Genomic DNA, 19,151 nt, shown 5'->3' on the forward strand with positions numbered 1-19,151 from the left:
ACTATCTCTACTCACTGCAATACTAAAATCTCCGCCCAAGGAGGAGCACAAGTCTCATTACATAACACACAGCGTGTGTGCAGGCAGGTTTCCCTAGGACATACACACGACCCTATGTCTGCGTCTACAGATGATGACGAGGCTCCCCTATCTAAATATCCCTCCTAACCCCAAACAAAGGAACCCATTCCCTCCCCAGAGAGCCAGGGCTTTGGAAGTCATTCCCCATGATCTCCTTGTTTGCTGCAAATAAAGTTTTCTTTGTGTGGCAACTCATCAGGTACAGTTTCTGATGCACCAAGGAGCAGCTCACGTTGGTTTGGTTATAATATTGGGAAAAGATACTGTTTACATAGTGTTGATTTATAAAATATGAACTTTTTACTGGGAGGAAAAATAGTAAAGAAGCTACTGTCAGGGAAGAAAAAAAAATTCCCTCCACCCTTGTAGCTTCTTGGCTGAGACCCCACACAAGAGAAAACAGATTAGCAGGAAAACAAACAAACAAAATGCTTTAATGATATGTACCCACACATACATCCAGGAAAACTGGGCAACTCCCCAAAATGGCCCAAACTGTTACCTTAAACCCAGGCTTCAGCAAAGGACAAAAGAAGACGTTGGGGATGGAGAGTGGGGAGAACTGGGTTTCAGGCAAGGCACAGTAAAACAAGGCTTTCCCTCTGACAGAAGCTTCTCCGGATTTAGCCATTCTCCTCTTCCCGGAGGGGGAGGGACACCCTTGCAGGTGGAGAGTCCCGTGTAGGCATAAACTGCCTACTTAGTTTTCAGAGCTTCCCTGTTGTCTGCTGTTTTGAAACCATAATCCTTATGCCAGTGAGGCATATTCTGTGGTGACAAATTCTGCTCCTCTCCATGTCTACACACAGAGGTAGCACTGACAGATACCCACAGTCCCTCTACGCATGCGGATATTCTGCAGGATTTGTCATTAATATATATTATATAACATGAGGGGTATGAATATGAAAGTAGGTCTCCAGCTCACTGTGCACTTGTGAGCCCATGGAAGGCTTTAATCTGTGATGTTCTTCTCCCAGTTTAGAACCAAATTTGACCTTAAAAATTCATCTAAAACACAGCCCCTGGAAATTGAGATAAAAACCAAAATGAAAAGAAACTTTCGCTCTTTCTAGTAAAATGCTACTGCTGAAGATTATTCTAGATAAAAGAAATAACATTCTAAATTGGGAGTGGCATAAATAAAACATAATTATTTGCATAAATATTTTATGTGATTTTCTGAAGTCTGTATTTCCATTCATTCCTATGTGAGAATCCAAAACATATTAAAAACTAACCACCCCCCTCCCCACCCTGCCAAATTCCTTCCTTCTTTACTCCCATTTTCATTCCTCATTTCTCTTATTTCCTTTACAAAAGTAAGGTATTTTACATTTTTAAACATTTTTTAAAAAGATACTTCATTAGCTTAAAAACTATGACTGTAACTGTCAAGCAAGAATATATCTTTTTAAAAATTTTTTTTTAATGTTTACTTATGTTTTTGAGAGAAAGAGAGCAATGAGTGGGAGAAGGGAAGAGAGAGAGAGAGGGACATACAGAACTGGAAGCAGGCTCCGGGCTCTGTGCTGACAGCACAGAGCCCGACGCGGGGCTTGAACTCACAAGCAGTGAGATCATGACCTGAAGCTGAAGTCGGACGCCCAACCAAAGGGGCCACCCAGGCATCCCAAGAATATATCTATTTTAATTATTCTATAATATATATATATATATATATAAGATATAAGATATATATATCTTATATAAATATAATATATATATAAGATATATATAAGATAGATCTATATAAGGTATATATGATATATATATAAGATATATATAAGATATATATATAAGATATATATAAGATACGTATATAATATATATAATATATATAAAATATAATATATATTATATAATATATATATAAAATATATATTATATAATATAAAATATATATTATATAATATAAAATATATATTATATAATATATAATATATAAATACATAATACATAATATATATTATATATAATATATATAATATATATAATATATAATATATAAATAAAATATATCTATTTTATTTATTCAAGTATGACTGTTTAATTTGTATTTTCTCAATGTGCATTATTATTTCACATATCACTTACACACTTGCTAACATTAAACATTAACGTCCATGAAACATTTAATTAGCTGCCATACAAATAGGTCACTACTTAACAACTGTGAGTTCAGCTTACAAGGAAGTGCAGGTGATATGAAGAATAATCCAGTGTAAAAGCCAAAATCCAGTAATTTAAAAGCCTATGTATATTCAACACAGAATCGAGAAGGTCATAAGGAATATTCAGCAGTGTGTGGAATCTGACCTAGCTGGAATATTCTGTCTGGGCTGAACAGGAAAGCAGCACTGACTTGGTCCCTGAATCCTCAGCATGTGCATTCAAATTCTCAATCCACTGGTCCCATATGACGGCAACACAAGCTACAAACCTTGAGAACCACATTGTAACACGATGGCTGCTGTAGCCAAGACACCCACTGTCTTTGAATGAAGTATTTACTAAATAAGTAGAAATTTTCATCAACATATTGCTAGGAAGAACTAATTTATTTCTTCAAAAAAGAGATATGTGCTTAGAACTTCAGAGATACTGACTTTTATAAATAGCTCAGAGATAATGGATTCATCATCACAGTCCGCACTTTTTACAAAGCACAGTTTTATAAAATTGCAAATATTTAAACTGATGGTGTTAAGGAAATAAAACACCTGCGTCTGATGAGAAGGCCCCACCCCTTTATCCTAATCAAAAGGCTTTCTTTCTAGAAAATAGTTTCATTGTCCACTGTTCTCTGATCAGCGGAGATGAATGCTAATTTGTGATTCACTCAGTACCTGCTCTCTATTTACAAGTGTATCCAGTTAAATATTGTCGGGGAGGAGCCAGGGATGATGTGGACTGCAGCAAATACTAAGAAATTCTGTGAATCTCAGTTCTAAAATGAGGATGGAACAGGGGCGCCTGGGTGGCTCAGTTGGTTTCTCCAGTGGGGTAGTCCTCATTAAAAACAGCCTTCGCTGGGGCACCTGGGGGGCTCAGTTGGCCAAGTGTCCAACTCGTGAGTTCGGCTCACATCATGATCTCACAGCTCATGAGACAGAGCCTTGCATCGGGTTCTGTGCTGATAGCACCGAGCCTACTTGGGATTCCCTCTCTCTTCTCTCTCTGCCCCTCCCCTGTTCATGTTCGTTCATTCATTCATTCATTCATTCATTCTCTCTCTCTCAAAATAAATAAACATAAAAAAAAAAAAACAGCTTTTAGGGGCACCTGGGTGGCTCAGTCTGTTAAGCATCTGACTGCGCCTGAGGTCATACATGATCTCACAACTCATGAGACAGAGCCCTGCATCGGGTTCTGTGCTGATAGCCGAGCCTACTTGGGATTCCCTCTCTCTTCTCTCTCTGCCCCTCCCCTGTTCATGTTCGTTCATTCATTCATTCATTCATTCTCTCTCTCTCAAAATAAATAAACATAAAAAAAAACAGCTTTTAGGGGCACCTGGGTGGCTCAGTCTGTTAAGCATCTGACTGCGCCTTAGGTCATACATGATCTCACAGCTCATGAGTTCAAGCCCCGCGTCGGGCTCTGTGCTGACAGCTCAGAGCCTGCAGCCTGCTCCAGATTCTGTGTCTCCCACTCTCTCTGCCCCTCCCCTGTTTGTGTGAGAGCTCTCTCTCTCTCTCTCTCTCTCAAAAATAAACATTATTTTTTTTTCAAAAAACTAAAAAAAAGAAATGAGTATGGAACAGACATGCTGATGTTTTGGTTTGTTTTTGAGCCGCTGCCATAGAAGACTTGGCATAGACTTCCAACATTTACATACTCAGTATTCAAGTGCTTTGTAGCTAAAACACACACACACACACACACACTGGCTAGCAGCAAGCACCTCCCAGACTCACTCATAGATACATATATTATAGACTCTTTCATTACTTTATCAGCTATTTGCAGTAGGGAAAGAAAAAAAATGCAACATAATTAGGTTTGCCCTGAATCTTCTGACCCTGACTCTTCACCTAGGACCATGGGGGTGTTTGCCCTGCTCTGCTCACCAATGACAGATGGATGATCCCTGACTGGAAACACGAAACTTATCCTAGAGTAACTTGATTCCATTACATTGTTTTATTCAAAATGGAAAAAAAAAATAAAGAAGCAACAAGATTGTGTGGGTCTAAACCATTTTAGAAGTGATTTTTTTTTCCTGGAAAGTGTGGTTTTTTTTTTTTTTTTTTTTTTTTGGACTGAGACATTTAATGATTTTCCTTAATTTTTATGCACGCTGGTAGACAGAATAGCATGACACTTTGCATCTCCACATGCTTACACACCCTGACCACTGGGCACTGTATAAATCTGTGTCAGCCATCAGGTGCCATCACCATCTCCCTCTTTCACGCCTATTCCCCAGAGTACGCCCAAGAATGGGCGGAGCTCAGAACAACTGGTGTAAAATTCAGCACTTACTCCACAAGCAGTAGGAAGGACAGGTGAGGGAAGGTCAGAGTGGGAGCTACTGCTGAAAAGTTGTTTACAGAAATTGACATCCAGAAGTATATGAAGAGATTGTTTTACATACAAGCCCATATAATTACAATGCTTACACACTGATCTGAATACTCATACATTGGGAGAAAAGACAGAGTAAGAAAGAAGTGGCATTTTTACGAATTAGAATATCTTGTTATGAAAGACAACTAAGCATTCCTTCTCTAGATTTTTGATATTTCAGAAAATATGAAATTCTTCCTGTTATTGGTAAGATGATTTAGAATTACTCTATGATTTTATTTTATTTTAATTTTTATTTAATTTTATTTATTTTAGAGAGAGAGAGAGAGAGAGAGTGGGAAGTGCAGAAGGAGAGAAACAGAATCCCAAGCAGACTCCACATTCAGCACAGAGCCCAATGTGGGGCTCCATCGCACAACCCTGGGATCATGACCTGAGCCAAAATCAGAGTCAAATGCTTAACCAACTGAGCCACCCTGGCATCCCTACCCTGGCTATGATTCTAAATTAAATGTAAACTTTTTTTCCTGACAACTAATTAAGGGCTCCGGAGTATGGAAGAGTCCTCAGTATTTCCTTCAGGATAACAGTAATACAAAGGAGAGCTTGCTTTGGAACAATATCCATGTATAAGGAGATAAGTTTGATTTGTTTGTGATTTAGGGTAACGTAACAAAATTGGAGTTTGTGGTACAGACTATATTGGAAACTTCGACAGAAAGAAAACCTAGGGATCTTTATACAATCTCTGAACTTTCTTTTCTAGATTTCTTTTCCTTCTGTTTTCTAGAATTAATCATTCTCTCATTGCCCATTCATACTTAAACCATGATTAATAATGTTGCAAATATTCCTCAAGTAAACAAGTGGCAAGTTTTCTTAATTTTGTTAACCAAAACTCTTCCAGCTTATTTAAGAATCCCAACATGTGGTGCACTTGGGTGGCTCAGTCGGTTGAGCATCTGACTTCGGCTCAGGTCATGATCTCGCAGTTTGTGGGTTCGAGCCCCACATTGGGCTCTGTGCTGACAGCTCAGAGCCTGGAGCCTGTTTCAGATTCTGTGTCTCTCTCTCTCTGCCCCTACGCCACTCACGCTCTGTCTCTCTCTCTAAAAAATAAATTTAAAAAATTAAAAAAAAAGAATTCTAATATGTCCACAGGGATAAAAAGAAACTTCCTAATTCCATGAAATTAGAATAGTTTCCTTTGTACATCAATCAAATCTTTGTACCATAAGCAAAGCCAGGTCAAAGCACTCGTCCATCCACTTACATACCACCTACTTTAAAATCAAAACTGTTCATATTTCAACTGTCTTTAGGACTCCAAGAGAAAAATGTAGGTTTTGAATGTACGTGATCTACATTGTACGAGAGTTTACGTAGCATTGACAAAATAATAAAAAAACACCAAAGGATATAAAAATGTAACTAGAAACATGTAACAGTCTGTGGACTCCACGATCCTATATAAATATAAAAGTGTAAATTATATAGATGAAAGGGTTCCAGAGTGGCCCCTCCCAGAATGTGCCACTTTGACATGTGAGTTATTGTGAACACAAAGCCCCTGAGACCCTGTGTCTCAGGAGATACTTTTGTCCCTCTCTTAGCCACACAGAAAAATCTCATTTGGGATATTTCACAGAATATGAATTATTGGAGATAAATTTTACCTGAGTGAGTCCTCTGTATGTAGAACAGCCAATTAGCAAACATCTGCTTTTCTTATCACCCTATGAACTGCACTGTTTTCTTGTAAAATCCTAGACCCCTGCCCCCTTCTCCTTAGTTCAGAAGGACATATATTTCTGATTGTGCCTGTGTTTGGAATGTCTATGTGGATTCCCATACATATGCCTATTAATGTTGATTTCCTCCTGTTAATCTGTTTCATGTCAATTTGATACTTGGTCTGGCCAGAAGGACCTTGATTCTTGCTCCCTGACACAGACGTGGGTATTCACAAAGCAGTAAACATTGAACAACCATCTCTCTGGGACGAGAAGTCCTGATTCGTAGCACTGGTCACTGTCCATACTCACAGTGGCCACCATGGCCACAAAGGTGAGGTCACTGAACTCGGAGTAGGGAAGGGAGCTCACCATCGGTCCTCAAGCAAGTAGGAGTCAGCTTTTCAGCTCCTACAATACACTTTTTTTAGTAAATTATTTTATCTAAAAAGCAGAGGCAATGTGCCATTCTTTATCTTGTAGGAAAGTGATGTGCTGTAATATTTTGGAAAACAATATGGCAGTGTTTACCAAGATTAAAAGTATATTCCTATACACACATATGCATATATAATTTTCCCATAGTGATTCCATTTTTAAATTATCTATTTTTGGGGGGGGGCGCCTGGGTGGCTCAGTCGGTTAAGCAACTGATTCTTGACTTCAGCTCAGGTTACGATCTCATGGTTCCTGAGGTTGAGCCCCATGTCCGGCTCTGTGCTGACAATGCAGAGACCACTTGAGATTCTCTCTCCCTCTCTCGTTACCCCTCTCCCACTTGCTCTCTCAAAATAAATAAACATTTAAAAATAAGTAAATAAATAAAACTATTAAAAGGATATAGCTCTGACAGCTTTTAAAAACACCAAGAAGCTTATAATCTCCTATATTTAATATTCCCATTTTATAGTGTAGGATTTAAATTTATAATAAAAACTGTTACAGATAAATTAACCTTTTCTTTCACTTATTTCCAGTTCCAATCCTCCCTCTTGCTGATTCACGCATATCCTCGTATTTCATAAGTTTATCCCTGAAATGCTAACCACTTACCACTCTCTCTCTCTCTCTCAGTTGTGGGCAGTCTAGCAAATTGCATACAAATTGTTCCAGGAGCCTTCAAAAATATTTTAAATTAAACATCGATTCAAATGTTTTTGCTTGAACTTCTTTAAAAAAATAGCTCACTTAACTTCAACTTCTTTTTAAAAAATAGCTCATTTTAAATAGCACAAGAAAAACTGATACATTCCACAGCAATCTTATTTTTCCTTAAATTTTATTAGAGATTCAGAGTCAAACAAGAGAAGCTGTGTTTTTTTCTTCTCATTTTCACTGTGTAGAAAAACTATTTAAAAAAAAAGATTTCAGGGTTTTGAGGAGCTCTGAGAGGACCCCCCCCCCCCCAGTAGATATTGGTTTCTCCTATATCTGCTGTTTGCACTCTAATTTCTGCCCGTGGACACCAAGATACTGACTTGAGAATTTTGAACGAAAATTTAGAAATCTGGCTTCAAAAATTAGATCTCTACCTATATATATCTACTATTTACCTACTATATAAAATAGGCAAATTAAATTCATATATATAAATAAATATACTTTTATATAAGCAAATATATTTATATATAATAAATATATAAAATAACATTAATGTAAATATATTATATATTTAATTATAATTATACACAGACAAACTTTCCCCTCCTTTCTGGCAAAATATCTCTAGCTAAAACATGGCCATTTAGTGACACCTTATCACATATAAACTTGTTCATAACAGCTGATGGAGGATGCTTTCTTTTTTCCACTCTGAGTGGTCTTCATGCTCTGCTATAGGAGTAGAATGACATTGCTTAGGAATCCTTTAAGGCACAGGCTGGCTTCAGAGTCTAATAACCTATTTGGAACATGATCTTGTCACTTGCTGTGGACTTTTTCAATATTGGAAGCTATCTGTAGCCAGCCCTGTCAGATTTTTGCTGAAATACTAGCTCTATTCTTCTTGTTAATGAATTCCTGTCTTCCTCCTCCTCCTCTCCTCCTCCCCCTTTCTCCTCTTCCTTTTCCTCTATCTCCTCCCCCCCTTTCTCCTCCTCCTTTTCCTCCTCCTCCTCCTCCTCCTCCCCCTCCCCCTCCCCCTCCCGGTCCCCCTCTGCCTCCTCTCCACCCACTTCCCCACGTTATCAGTGTGTCCAGCACCAGGAGATGCACAGAACTTGGTGTAATCTAGAGTTGGCTACCTCACCCCTTTTGCTACATAAGACTTCCTCAGCCTCCTTTCTCTAGGCTGACTCTGTGATCCCAGGCTGCAGAGGGAAGTTAGAAGGGAGAGGGCTCTGGGCAGGAGTTTCCTCACAGTCGAAGGATGATCAGCAAACAAGAAGAGTCCTGGTTTCACCCCCTTTCCACCTGCTGGCGGTCAGACCTGAAATGCAGCCGTGGTGCTTAAGGCTGTGGTAGTCACGAGCAGCTGACGAACAGGACACTGGGAAAACGGCCAAGTGTCAGGAAAGGGGCCCAGTGTGAGGGCAGAAGAAACCCGGTCCTCGGTGATATACCTGAGGTGTCAAACCAGCACCTGATCCACACACAGCTGGGGCTTTATTAAGATAACAACAAAAGTCCACGTTCTATAAGCAACTGGTTTTCAGCTTGTCCCTTCCTGCTGTGCATACATCCTGGTTACAGTCCCAGGAGCTGACATCTAGTGAGCAGGTGTTCAAGAAATGACAGCCAAGGGGGAAAAGAATACCAACTGGACGCTTCTTCTCTTTCTTTGGCATACTTGGCGATCCCCCAGGGAGTAAAACATTCAGGTATTCCACTTCCATCCTGTGACATGTTTGCACAGAGGGTCTGAGGTAGAGCCCGGGAACCTACATGTTTAGTAGGCACCGAGGGGATTCTCCCGCAGGTCACACTCTGTGTCACATTCTGTGTCACAATTTGAGAAACACTTCAGGGCGAACTAAAGCCACATTACCGAAGGGTGGGAATGTGACTCAGAGTGAAGGGAACAGTGGGTAGAAACCCTCCTCCTGTTCCATTCCGTCCCATTCTCCATCTAGGAGAACAGAACATATCAATTATGCTGTGGGCAGCCTACCCCGTTGAGGCCATAAATTCCAGCGGGCACTCCGCGAGCACTGACACATTTTGGGAGAGTTCTTTATTCCTAAGCTCCCAGGAGGGAAGCGAGGGGGAACGAATACTCACATTAGCTTGGATGATGACAAAGTACCGAGTCTTGTCTTCATAGTTGAGCCTCTTCCTTAACACCACATTCCCGGTCAACATGAGGGGGATTTCAAAGGTGTCATTGGATGTCTGCCAACAGGGAGAGAGACAGAATCAACTCATTTGAATAGAAGATGAACTAGAGAATGCAGTAGTGCAGCTGAGTCTCCCAGAAAGTTACAGATAGTAGGTTTATCACCTGAAAATTGAATGTTGCCTGTAAGCTTCCGATTTAATACTCCTATCGTGTCTAAAAACTTTCCATGTTGATGAATGGCTTTTACCAGAGTCATTTGATAACAACCCGGAAACTCGTCACCTGTGAGTTTTTAATGTATTTTTAGGGTTACCCTGGGACACTTCTCAACCAAAGTGCAAGTATCTAAACATCTTCTCTATTACCACCATTTGTTTTATCACCCAAGAGCCCCAAGCATCGCAATTTGTGATCTCTACATAATATCCCTTTTCAACGTTGTTGTCAGGGAAGAAATGGAGGAGGAGGATGGTGACCTGTACGTGGTTCTGTTAGCTCACGCATCATTAACCAAAACACGTCATTCTTCCAACCAAAAGAAAGCGCATTCCTGGCACATCTCCAAGGAGAGGAAGAACAAGAACATTTTGGAAACGAGCACAAATGCTTTTGCTTTGAATTTGGTTAATCAGCTGAGCAGCTATTAATCCCTAAATTTGTTCCTTATTTGTTATATTGTGTTGTATTTTTATATTTTTTTTATTTGAGAGAGAGGGAGAGAAAGTGGGGAAAGGGGAAGAGGAAGAGAGAGAGACAGAGACCCAAGCACACTCCGTGCTAGTGCGGAGCCTGATGTGGGGCTCGACCCCACGAACCGTGAGATTATGACCTGAGCCAAAATCAAGAGTTGGACACTCGACCTACTGAGCCACCTAGGTGCCCCAATTCCTTATTTATTTTAGATAAAATTCAATGACAATGATGGCACAAGAGAAGAAAAATGAAAAGAAACAAGAGAGAAGAAAGCTCAATGTTAACTACTCTGATTTGCTCATGGGTTAAAAGAGTTTGCAATGTTGGTAATTACGATTTTATGATTTTGGCTAGTAAAAATACCTGATTCTTCTTTATTTCACATGTAGTATAAATGTTCATTCACATCATAAAGAAAATATAGGTAGGTTAAGAAAGATGTAGGGGCGCCTGAGTGGCTGAGTCATTTAGGTGACCCACTTCAGCTGAGGTCATGATCTCATGGTTCACAAGTTCAAGCCCCATGCTGGGCTCTGTGCTGCCAGCTCAGGGCCTGAAGCCTGCTTCAGAATCTGTGTCTTCCTCTTTCTCTGCCCCGCCCACACTCACACTCTGTCTCTGTCTCAAAAATAAAATAAAAACATTGAAAAAAGAAAGATGTTAACAAGGCAGGTGACCATCTTCAATTTACCCTGCATTATAGCCAAAATAGAACCTTTATCTCCTCTATTTTGTGTAGATTTGTGAAAAACAAACAAACAAACAAACAAAAAGAGACTTTCCAAAGTAGATGTTTATAGGACATTCAAAGATGATGACGTAACAGTAGGTGTGGCAGACAGATCCCTATGGGAGCCCTCTCTCTCCCCACTTCCTGATGGGCATCCGCACCTTTGTGTAAACCCTCCACCTTGAGTGTGGACAGGATCTGTGACCTGCTTGTAATCATCAGGGTACAGCTTAGGTGATGAGCTGTCACTCTTATGGCCGCATTATGACATATAAGACTCCATGTTGCCAAGAGACATGGTCTAGACACTCTCCTTGCAGAAGTCACAGGGTAAACAGCCAAAGAACTAAGTGTGGTCTCTCAGAGCTGGGAGAAGCTTCTAGCCAACAGCAAGCAAGACGCCAAGGGCCTGTGTCTTACAACCACAGAGAAACAATTTCTGACGGCAGCCTGAGTTCACTTGGAAAGAGGTCCTTCCTTAGTTGAACCTCCACCGGAGAACCAACATGCTCAACACCTAGACTGCAACCTTGTGAGAGCCTAAGCAGAGAGCCCAGCTAAGCTGAGCCTAGACTCCTAAGGCACAGAAACTGTGCAAATATCAGTGTGTGTTGTTTTAAGACACTAAGTTTGTGATGGTTTGTGACACAGTAGTAGATAACTAACACACTATGCTAATCCCCAAGACTCACCTAAGGGATCACTGGTGACATATAGTAATGGCAACTGATATCTGCTATGATTGCTGAGTCTTCAACGTAATAATTTCAAGTGATATTATGTTTGTTATTTCTCTAATATTTAGGAACACACAGACATGAGGATATACTCAAACATGTTCTTGTGTTAGAATCATCCTCTTTTTTAAAATACAGAGACAAATGGACAACACATGTCCCCTTGGTTTTCAACAATTCCTCCAATTCTCCCTTTCTTAAAGAGAAAACAGCTCGACACAGATTTGGAATTCCAGTGTTTCTGGTTATAAACTGGTGCCAGCGGTAGGGGCGCCTGGGTGGCTCAGTCGGTTGAGCATCCGACTTTGGCTCAAGTCATGATCTCACAGCTCGTGAGTTCAAGCCCCGCATTGGGCTCTGTGCTGACAGCTCGGAGGCTGGAGCCTGCTTCAGATTCCGTGTCTCCTTTTCTCTCTGTCCCTAACCCACTCGCATTATGTCTCTATCTCTCTAAAAAATAAACAAACATTAAAAACATTAAAAAAAAAAAAAAAGAAAAAACTGGTGCCAGCGGCAAACGAGCTGATAACTCGTCACTAAAGATCCACAACCATCAAGGAAATGGAGGCACATTCTTCCATTGTTATTAAAACTTTGAAATGATTATATCATTGTTGCCTGATATTCGGGAAGGCCAGAATGGTTCAGAAGCAAAAACAAGTATGTGCCCTTGTCTTCTAAATGTATACTGAAGAAAGGAACTTATTGGGCATTAATTGTTCTGTTTCTATATGGTTGATTATCTCCTACTTGACTCAGTCTTTCCACAGACAACGCCTATAAACTCTGGGAAAAACACAAAAGGCAAAGGATACCAGATACCCCTCAAGAGATAACCAAAGCAGACACACTCTGGGAGATGCCACACACTTGAAAGAAGAGATAACATGGGTGAGTTTGCTGCTTTATGGTAGTTAGTAGCTTGAGGGCCAGTTACAACTCTCACAGAAAGTCTATCTGGCCTGAAGAATCAGGGAATAGATTTTGGAACAATCAAAGCTGATGGAAGGGGAGGGGAGGGGCGATCAGAAAGGAGAAAGCCAGGAAGGGAGAGGACAAAATCCCACTTAGAAAGGGTGTTCAGGTCTGTAGGTGAACTCCATACCACACCTGCATGAGGAAGACTATAATAGATGGACTAAGGAAAAATGTATACTAAATTGAGATTTGAGCTACCCCCAAGAGTTTTTTAACTTAAGTCCAACCATGTTCTCTGGTAGATTAAAAACACACAAAAAAATCTTTTCAGAGGAATATGATAGAATTAAAAGTCTCTTCAGAACATCACATTCACAATGTCCAGGAGAGGGCTCAAAACAACTTGACCAATGATGAACCGGGAAATGTGATCCCTTTTCAAAAGAGGGAGAAAGTCAGGAAAGGCCAATGTCAGGACAAGTAGACACAGATTTTAAAGCAGCTATTTTAACCATGTCTGTGCTCAGAGATATAAAAAAATGCTCACCACGAGGGAAAACAAGAGAAATCTTAGCAAAGAAATGTAAACTCTAAAATTATTGGGGCGCCTGGGTGGCTCAGTTGGTTAAGCATCCAGCTCTTCATTTCAGCTCAGGTCATGATCTCATGGTTCATGGGTTCAAGCCCCACATCGGGCCATGTGCTGACAGCACGGAGCCTGCTTGGGATTCTGTCTCCCTCCCTCTCTGTCCCTCCCCTGCTTGCTCTCTATCTCTCTCTCTCTCAAAAAAACAAACAAAACAAAACAAAACAAAACAAACAAATAAACATTAAAAAAAATAAAAATAAAAAAATAAAAATAAAAATGTAGAAAATTTAGGCCTGAGGATTATACTAGCTGGAAAAGAAGAAAAAAGAAATAGACCACTTGACACATTGGACAGATTCATTTGGAAACCAGAACCCCTGCTGTCATATTTCTATTTCTTCAGAGAGAAGGGAAATCTAGATTTGAATGTGAAATTTCATGGTTTTTAGATATTGGCTGAAAAAGTATTTAAATTAAAATGTGGCCAAACAAAATGTTTGTGAATTGAATGAAACTCCAGGTCATTAATTTGTGATTTCTGCCAGTGATTAACATAGCGTCAGTTGGAAGACAGACAAATGAAAACCCTGAGAGTTTTAATTAGAACAAACCAGTCTACACTTTTACCATTACCATTCCCTGTGGGACTAACATGAAAGAAATCATGACTGTGGCTACAAAAGCCAGAGGTGCCATGTTTTCAGGTTAAATATATTTGTAATACAAATATATTTGTTGTTCTGAAATGGAGAAATCAGTATTGGAATATTACGGTGTGAAGTTTAAAGGTGGGTTATCTCTGTAAGGATATGGCTGGGTCAATGCTTTCTCCCCCCGATAACATTAAGGTAAGTGCTCGTGTGGTGTCTGATTCTTTTGTCTCACTGAATTAGGCCCATGGCCAGAGGATGTCTTTATTTATTCCACAGTAGTGCTAGCTGGCTCAAGTACATTCTTCTCATTCTGTAATTTGGACACTGCATGTGGCTGATGGGCTTACCCAAACTACAGGTAGTAAAAGGTACATATTATGTTTGACGGTGAGCTCACAAATCCCTGAAAGGGGGGAAGACTGCAGAAGGAATTACTGCACGGGTAACAAGGAGTTTCGGCCTCACGAAACTTCTAAAAGACGGCTCCTAAGTAATGGATTTTTTGTCTCACATTATTTCTAAACCTTGGATAGTTTTGTTTGTTTTTTTTTTTTAACATTTATTTATTTTTGAAAAAGAGAGAGACAGAGTGTGAGTGGGGGAAGGGCAGAGAGAGAGGGAGACATGGAATCTGAAGCAGCCTCCAGGCTCTGAGCTGCCAGCACAGAGCCCAACGTGGGGCTTGAACCCACGAACCGTGAGATCATGGCCTGAGCTGAACTTGGACGCTTAACCACCTGAGCCACCCAGACACCCCAGGGTAGGTTTGTTTTTAATGCAGTGTGATAATCCTTTCCCTAAAATCCATGGCCTGGCTGTTCCATTTTTACAGCTTGAAGAATACAAGTTAGGAAACAGCCTTCGTAAAATGTAAGCTAGAAACACGACACGCACATACGATTAATTCTTTCAAAAACCTAAATAGTAAGAAAGACAAACAGTTCCAACATGGGGCGTGAAGTCAGCTGCCTGTCCCTACTGTTAAGGGAAAGCGTTTCTCTTGTCCTTTTTTCCTCAGTTCCTTCTTTGATCTTTTCCACTCGATTTTTTGAGCAGACCTTCCTACTTACTGTCCTTCCCTTTCGCATTCTCATTACTTCCCCACTTCTCTGTCTCATTGCCTCTGCCTGCAAACACGTGGAGACATACATGTCAGGGGGTGAGACGAACACACAAAAACCATCCAGTCCCTTCTTAGACCCTGCTATGCCCAGGGGATTTTCTGTTCTCCATTTTTGTTCCCCAAATGTTTTCAAAAGTTTAGCATGAGGACTAAACCATTTTATCAGGATGCAGTGGAGACAGGGTGGAGCCCATGCTGACTTCAACCCGGTCCTGACTCCAGGGCTTAGAGGCACCAAGCAGAACTGGCCAGCCACACACCTTCGAGCCCAGCTCCCTCCTACCCACCAACTGAGCTTCCAGAAGGATACAGCTGGAGGGGGCTATGCTGAGAGAAACAAGTCAGAGAAAGACAGATATCATGATTTCACTCAGGTGGAATTTAAGAAACACAGCAGATGAACACTGGGGAAAGGAAGGAAAAATAACACACAGCCTGGGAGGCAAACCAATAACAGACCCTTAAATACAGAGAACAAACTGAGGTTGATGCGGGGAGGGGGCTGTTGGATGGGGAGGATGGGCATTAAGGAAGGAACTTGTTGGGATGAGCACTGGGTGTCGTAAGTTAACTAACTTGAGAAAAAAAAAAAAAAAGGAAAGAAAAGAAAATGAGACTGTGCTGTCACGACTCAGAGTTCTGAGGGTAGATTTGGCAGGTAAGTCCTGTTGGCCATTCTTGGTCTCTACAAGCTCAATGTTTTTGTTTGTTTTCATGTTTGTTTAAAGCTTATATGCCAAAACCATAATTTAAAAGTAAAGACAGAACATTAACTTCAACACCTTTCATTTTCCCAATATTAAACATAAAGGAGAAGTTTTCACTGAGAAAATTCACTTCAGAAGTGCTGTGGGGCAGCCACGGTGCCCTGACAACCCGTCTGGGCTGAGAGGAGGAGGAAGACAGAGGGCGGTCATGCCAGCCCAGGCTCAGGTCGGCACAGAACAACTCTGCCTTTATCAGCGTGCTCTCTCACGTACCATATTGGGGGAAACACTCTCACAGCCCCATGGGAGACATGGTGCATAAATCCCACGGTCTAATAAAAACATAAATAATTAATCTTTAAAAAGACAAACTTGGGGCACCTGGGTGGCTCAGTCGGTTAAGCGTCCGACTTCAGCTTAGGTGATGATCTCGCGGTTTGTGAGTTCCAGCCCCACATCGGGCGCTGTGCTGACAGCTCAGAGCCTGGAACCTGCTTCAGACTCTCTCTCTTCCTCTTTCTCTCTGCTCCTCCCCCACTCACACTCTGCACCTCCCTCTCTAAAAAATAAATAAGCATAAAAAAGCCAGTTTGTCTGGCTCACATTCTGTCCTTCTCTCTCTCTCTCTCTCTCTCTCAAAAATAAGTATTAAAAAAAACAGCTTTGTCCCTTGTCTTCCTGAGGCTTCACTGGTGGAGAAGGGGCAGTGATGTCACTTTGTAAGAGCCACAAAGCACACGCATCACACTGGTGACGTCATCCCCGGTGGTTTATTTACGATGCTTAGGAGTCCGCACACAAAATGGAAATGAGGTGACAATGGCATGTTACACCTATAAATATTTCTAAATTGGGGCGCCTGGGTGGCGCAGTCGGTTAAGCGTCCGACTTCAGCTCAGGTCACAATCTCGCGGTCCGTGAGTTCGAGCCCCGCGTCGGGCTCTGGGCTGATGGCTCAAAGCCTGGACCCTGCTTCCGATTCTGTGTCTCCCTCTCTCTCTGACCCTACCCCGTTCATGCTCTGTCTCTCTCTGTCTCAAAAATAAATAAACGTAAAAAAAAAAATTTTTTTTAAATATTTCTAAATTGTTATTTCCCAAGCCCACCAAAACCTTCTTAAAAGTTTTAGAAGTATACCACAAATAGTTACAAGACTGTAATTCTGGGATGGCTGCTAACAGCGGGAGGACACTAACGTGGCTGGAGGAGGTAAGGGTTGTGACGATACGGTAAGTACCAGCTGCAGTAAACACCCCTCAGAGACTCCACACTGCAGGTGGGGGCTCACATACCGGGTCCTCCGGATTGTACTGGATGACGTATTCTATCTGCCCGTTTGGTCCATCATCTATGTCTGTAGCTCCGTTGTCTCCTGAAAACCCTGTAAATATTGTGGTGCCAACCGGAGTGAGCTGAAAGTAAAATGAGAAAGACACGGTCACTTCTCATTCATCCAGGGCACAGCAGAAGTGTCCCAGCACCCACCCAGCCTCTTGTCACACAAAGGAACACAGGAGGCAGCTGTCCACCGCCAGAGACCTGAAGCGTTTCAAGACAACACTTGCAAACCTTACATGGGAGTTCTCGCAAAGGCTGCAATTTCCATCATCACGGTCCCTGCTTTGGGTGGAAAATAAAAGGCCCTCATTCAGCGGGCGCACTTGTGGACCAATCTATCACCATTAACATCTTAGGCCCTGTGGAGAAAATGTATCTGCCGTTCCTCCTTAAATAAAAAACCTCGATGCATTAAGTTATCGACAAGCTGGAATTTAAATTGTACGAAAGAGTTAGCGACTTTACATTAAAATCAAAAACCCGTTCAGAGACACCAATGAAACAACACGCCTGTGGAAATCTGAGGACGAGAGGCTGGGGACAGTGGTGCCTGGCCCATCAGAGGAGGGAGGGGGCTGACGGCTTCTTCTGTCCTTGCAGGGTGTTGGCAACACAGCCGTGTATTTTCATGTTGGATGAAACCCAGGGATTCGCTGTTATTTTCCATGACCTGTGGGGTACCTCTGTACAGGGAGTGCATTCCTATGTCCAGACCTTCCAGTCCTCAGGTTTTCGCTGGAATCCTACTCATTACTTACATTTCGACTTAATTAGGTATCACCCACTCCTAGACTGCACCCAACAGAGCATTCTCTGATGGGCATCTGAGTCAGGAGACCTTCTTGTTGTGCTTTCATTTATTACTTTATCTCCTTCATTGCCGCACTGAAATAATGTGTAAATGAATTTTGTCAATAAACAGACCTCTTTGCTTCTACAGAGCAGAGGCTTTTACTTTTTTTAATTTTTATTTTTAGATATGTCTTGGTAGTTGTTAAATGGGATTCTCTCAATGGAGAAATTGTATCAGAGATTGAAAAAAAAAGGGAGTTAACTCATTTATTTCTGTTTTCAGTGGGTACGGATCCAAATCTGTATGGGGATCCACAGGTCACGGAAATGAGAGAAGCCTGATGGCCTTGGGGGTGAACGGAGAGGCACATACATTCTGTGAACTGGTAGCTGCAACTCAGCCCCAACAAATTCTTGCCATCATGGAATATGGTCTTCTAATATTCTCATTTTATACGAAATGTCTTGGTCCTAAGGTTGGCAATAGATTCTAGAGAATTGAACTATGAATTAGAGGGGCCAAACAGAATATACTCATGGTAGACAGGGTCCCTCATGTCCCGAAGCCACGGGCACAGCATCCCTACTGAGGGGAAGGAACAGGAGGTCGAGGAACTGGGCCCATGTGCCCGATGTTGGAGACCCTCACACCAGCGAGTGGGCTGGTGGCCGGGGAGCGAGAGCTACACAGCGAGTATGTTCTGGAACAATCACAGCCTTCGTGTGTCATCAGCCCTGCCAGCCCAGTCAGTACGCACTGAGGACAACGTGCCAGAACACTGACCGCTTATACCAATTCACTATTACTAAAACCAATTAGTTTTTATTTTTTAACCACGTTTTTTTATGTTATTTATTTATTGTGTGTGTGTGTGTGTGTGTGTGAGAGAGAGAGAGAGAGAGAGAGAGAGAGGACACAAGCAGGAGAGGGGCAGAAAGAGAGGGAGACAGAGAATCCCAAGCAGGCTCCCTAATGTTAGCACAGAGCCTGATGCGGGGCTCAAACCCACAGACTGTGAGATCATGTCCTGAGCTGAACCCAAGACTCAGGCACTTAACTGACTGTGCCAGCCAGGTGCCCCAGTGTTTTTAAACTGAAGGAAGAAGTGTGAACACAATCAGTTAATTAGTCACCTGTACATTATGAAACATGGTGACTTCAACCCACGGCACCACATCAAAGTTATTTAGAAGTAAAACAAACAAAAAAGTAAAACAAACAAGAGAAAAACCTTAGGACTCTCTCA

At 41.5% G+C, this 19,151-nt stretch overlaps 1 protein-coding gene across 17 annotated transcripts in view; it reads right to left on the reverse strand.

Annotated features, from left to right (window-relative positions):
* The window catches only part of PCDH15 (protocadherin related 15), a 1,681,879-nt gene that overhangs the window by 461,217 nt on the left and 1,201,511 nt on the right, over nucleotides 1–19,151 (reverse strand). For all 17 annotated transcript variants that reach the window (XR_008425054.1, XR_008425055.1, XR_008425056.1 and 14 more), the window contains 2 exons: nucleotides 17,067–17,186; nucleotides 9,567–9,677 (listed from right to left, as the gene is read on the reverse strand). Coding sequence is in view for 14 of the 17 variants with exons in the window: in XM_053910276.1 (XP_053766251.1) it covers nucleotides 9,567–9,677; nucleotides 17,067–17,186 (231 nt within the window). In the remaining 3 variants the exon portion in view is untranslated. The remainder of the gene's footprint in view (nucleotides 1–9,566; nucleotides 9,678–17,066; nucleotides 17,187–19,151) is intronic.

This window comes from Panthera pardus, unplaced genomic scaffold, assembly GCF_024362965.1.
Source record: "Panthera pardus isolate Hobbes unplaced genomic scaffold, ASM2436296v1 HiC_scaffold_22, whole genome shotgun sequence".
Classification (NCBI taxonomy): domain Eukaryota; kingdom Metazoa; phylum Chordata; class Mammalia; order Carnivora; family Felidae; genus Panthera; species Panthera pardus.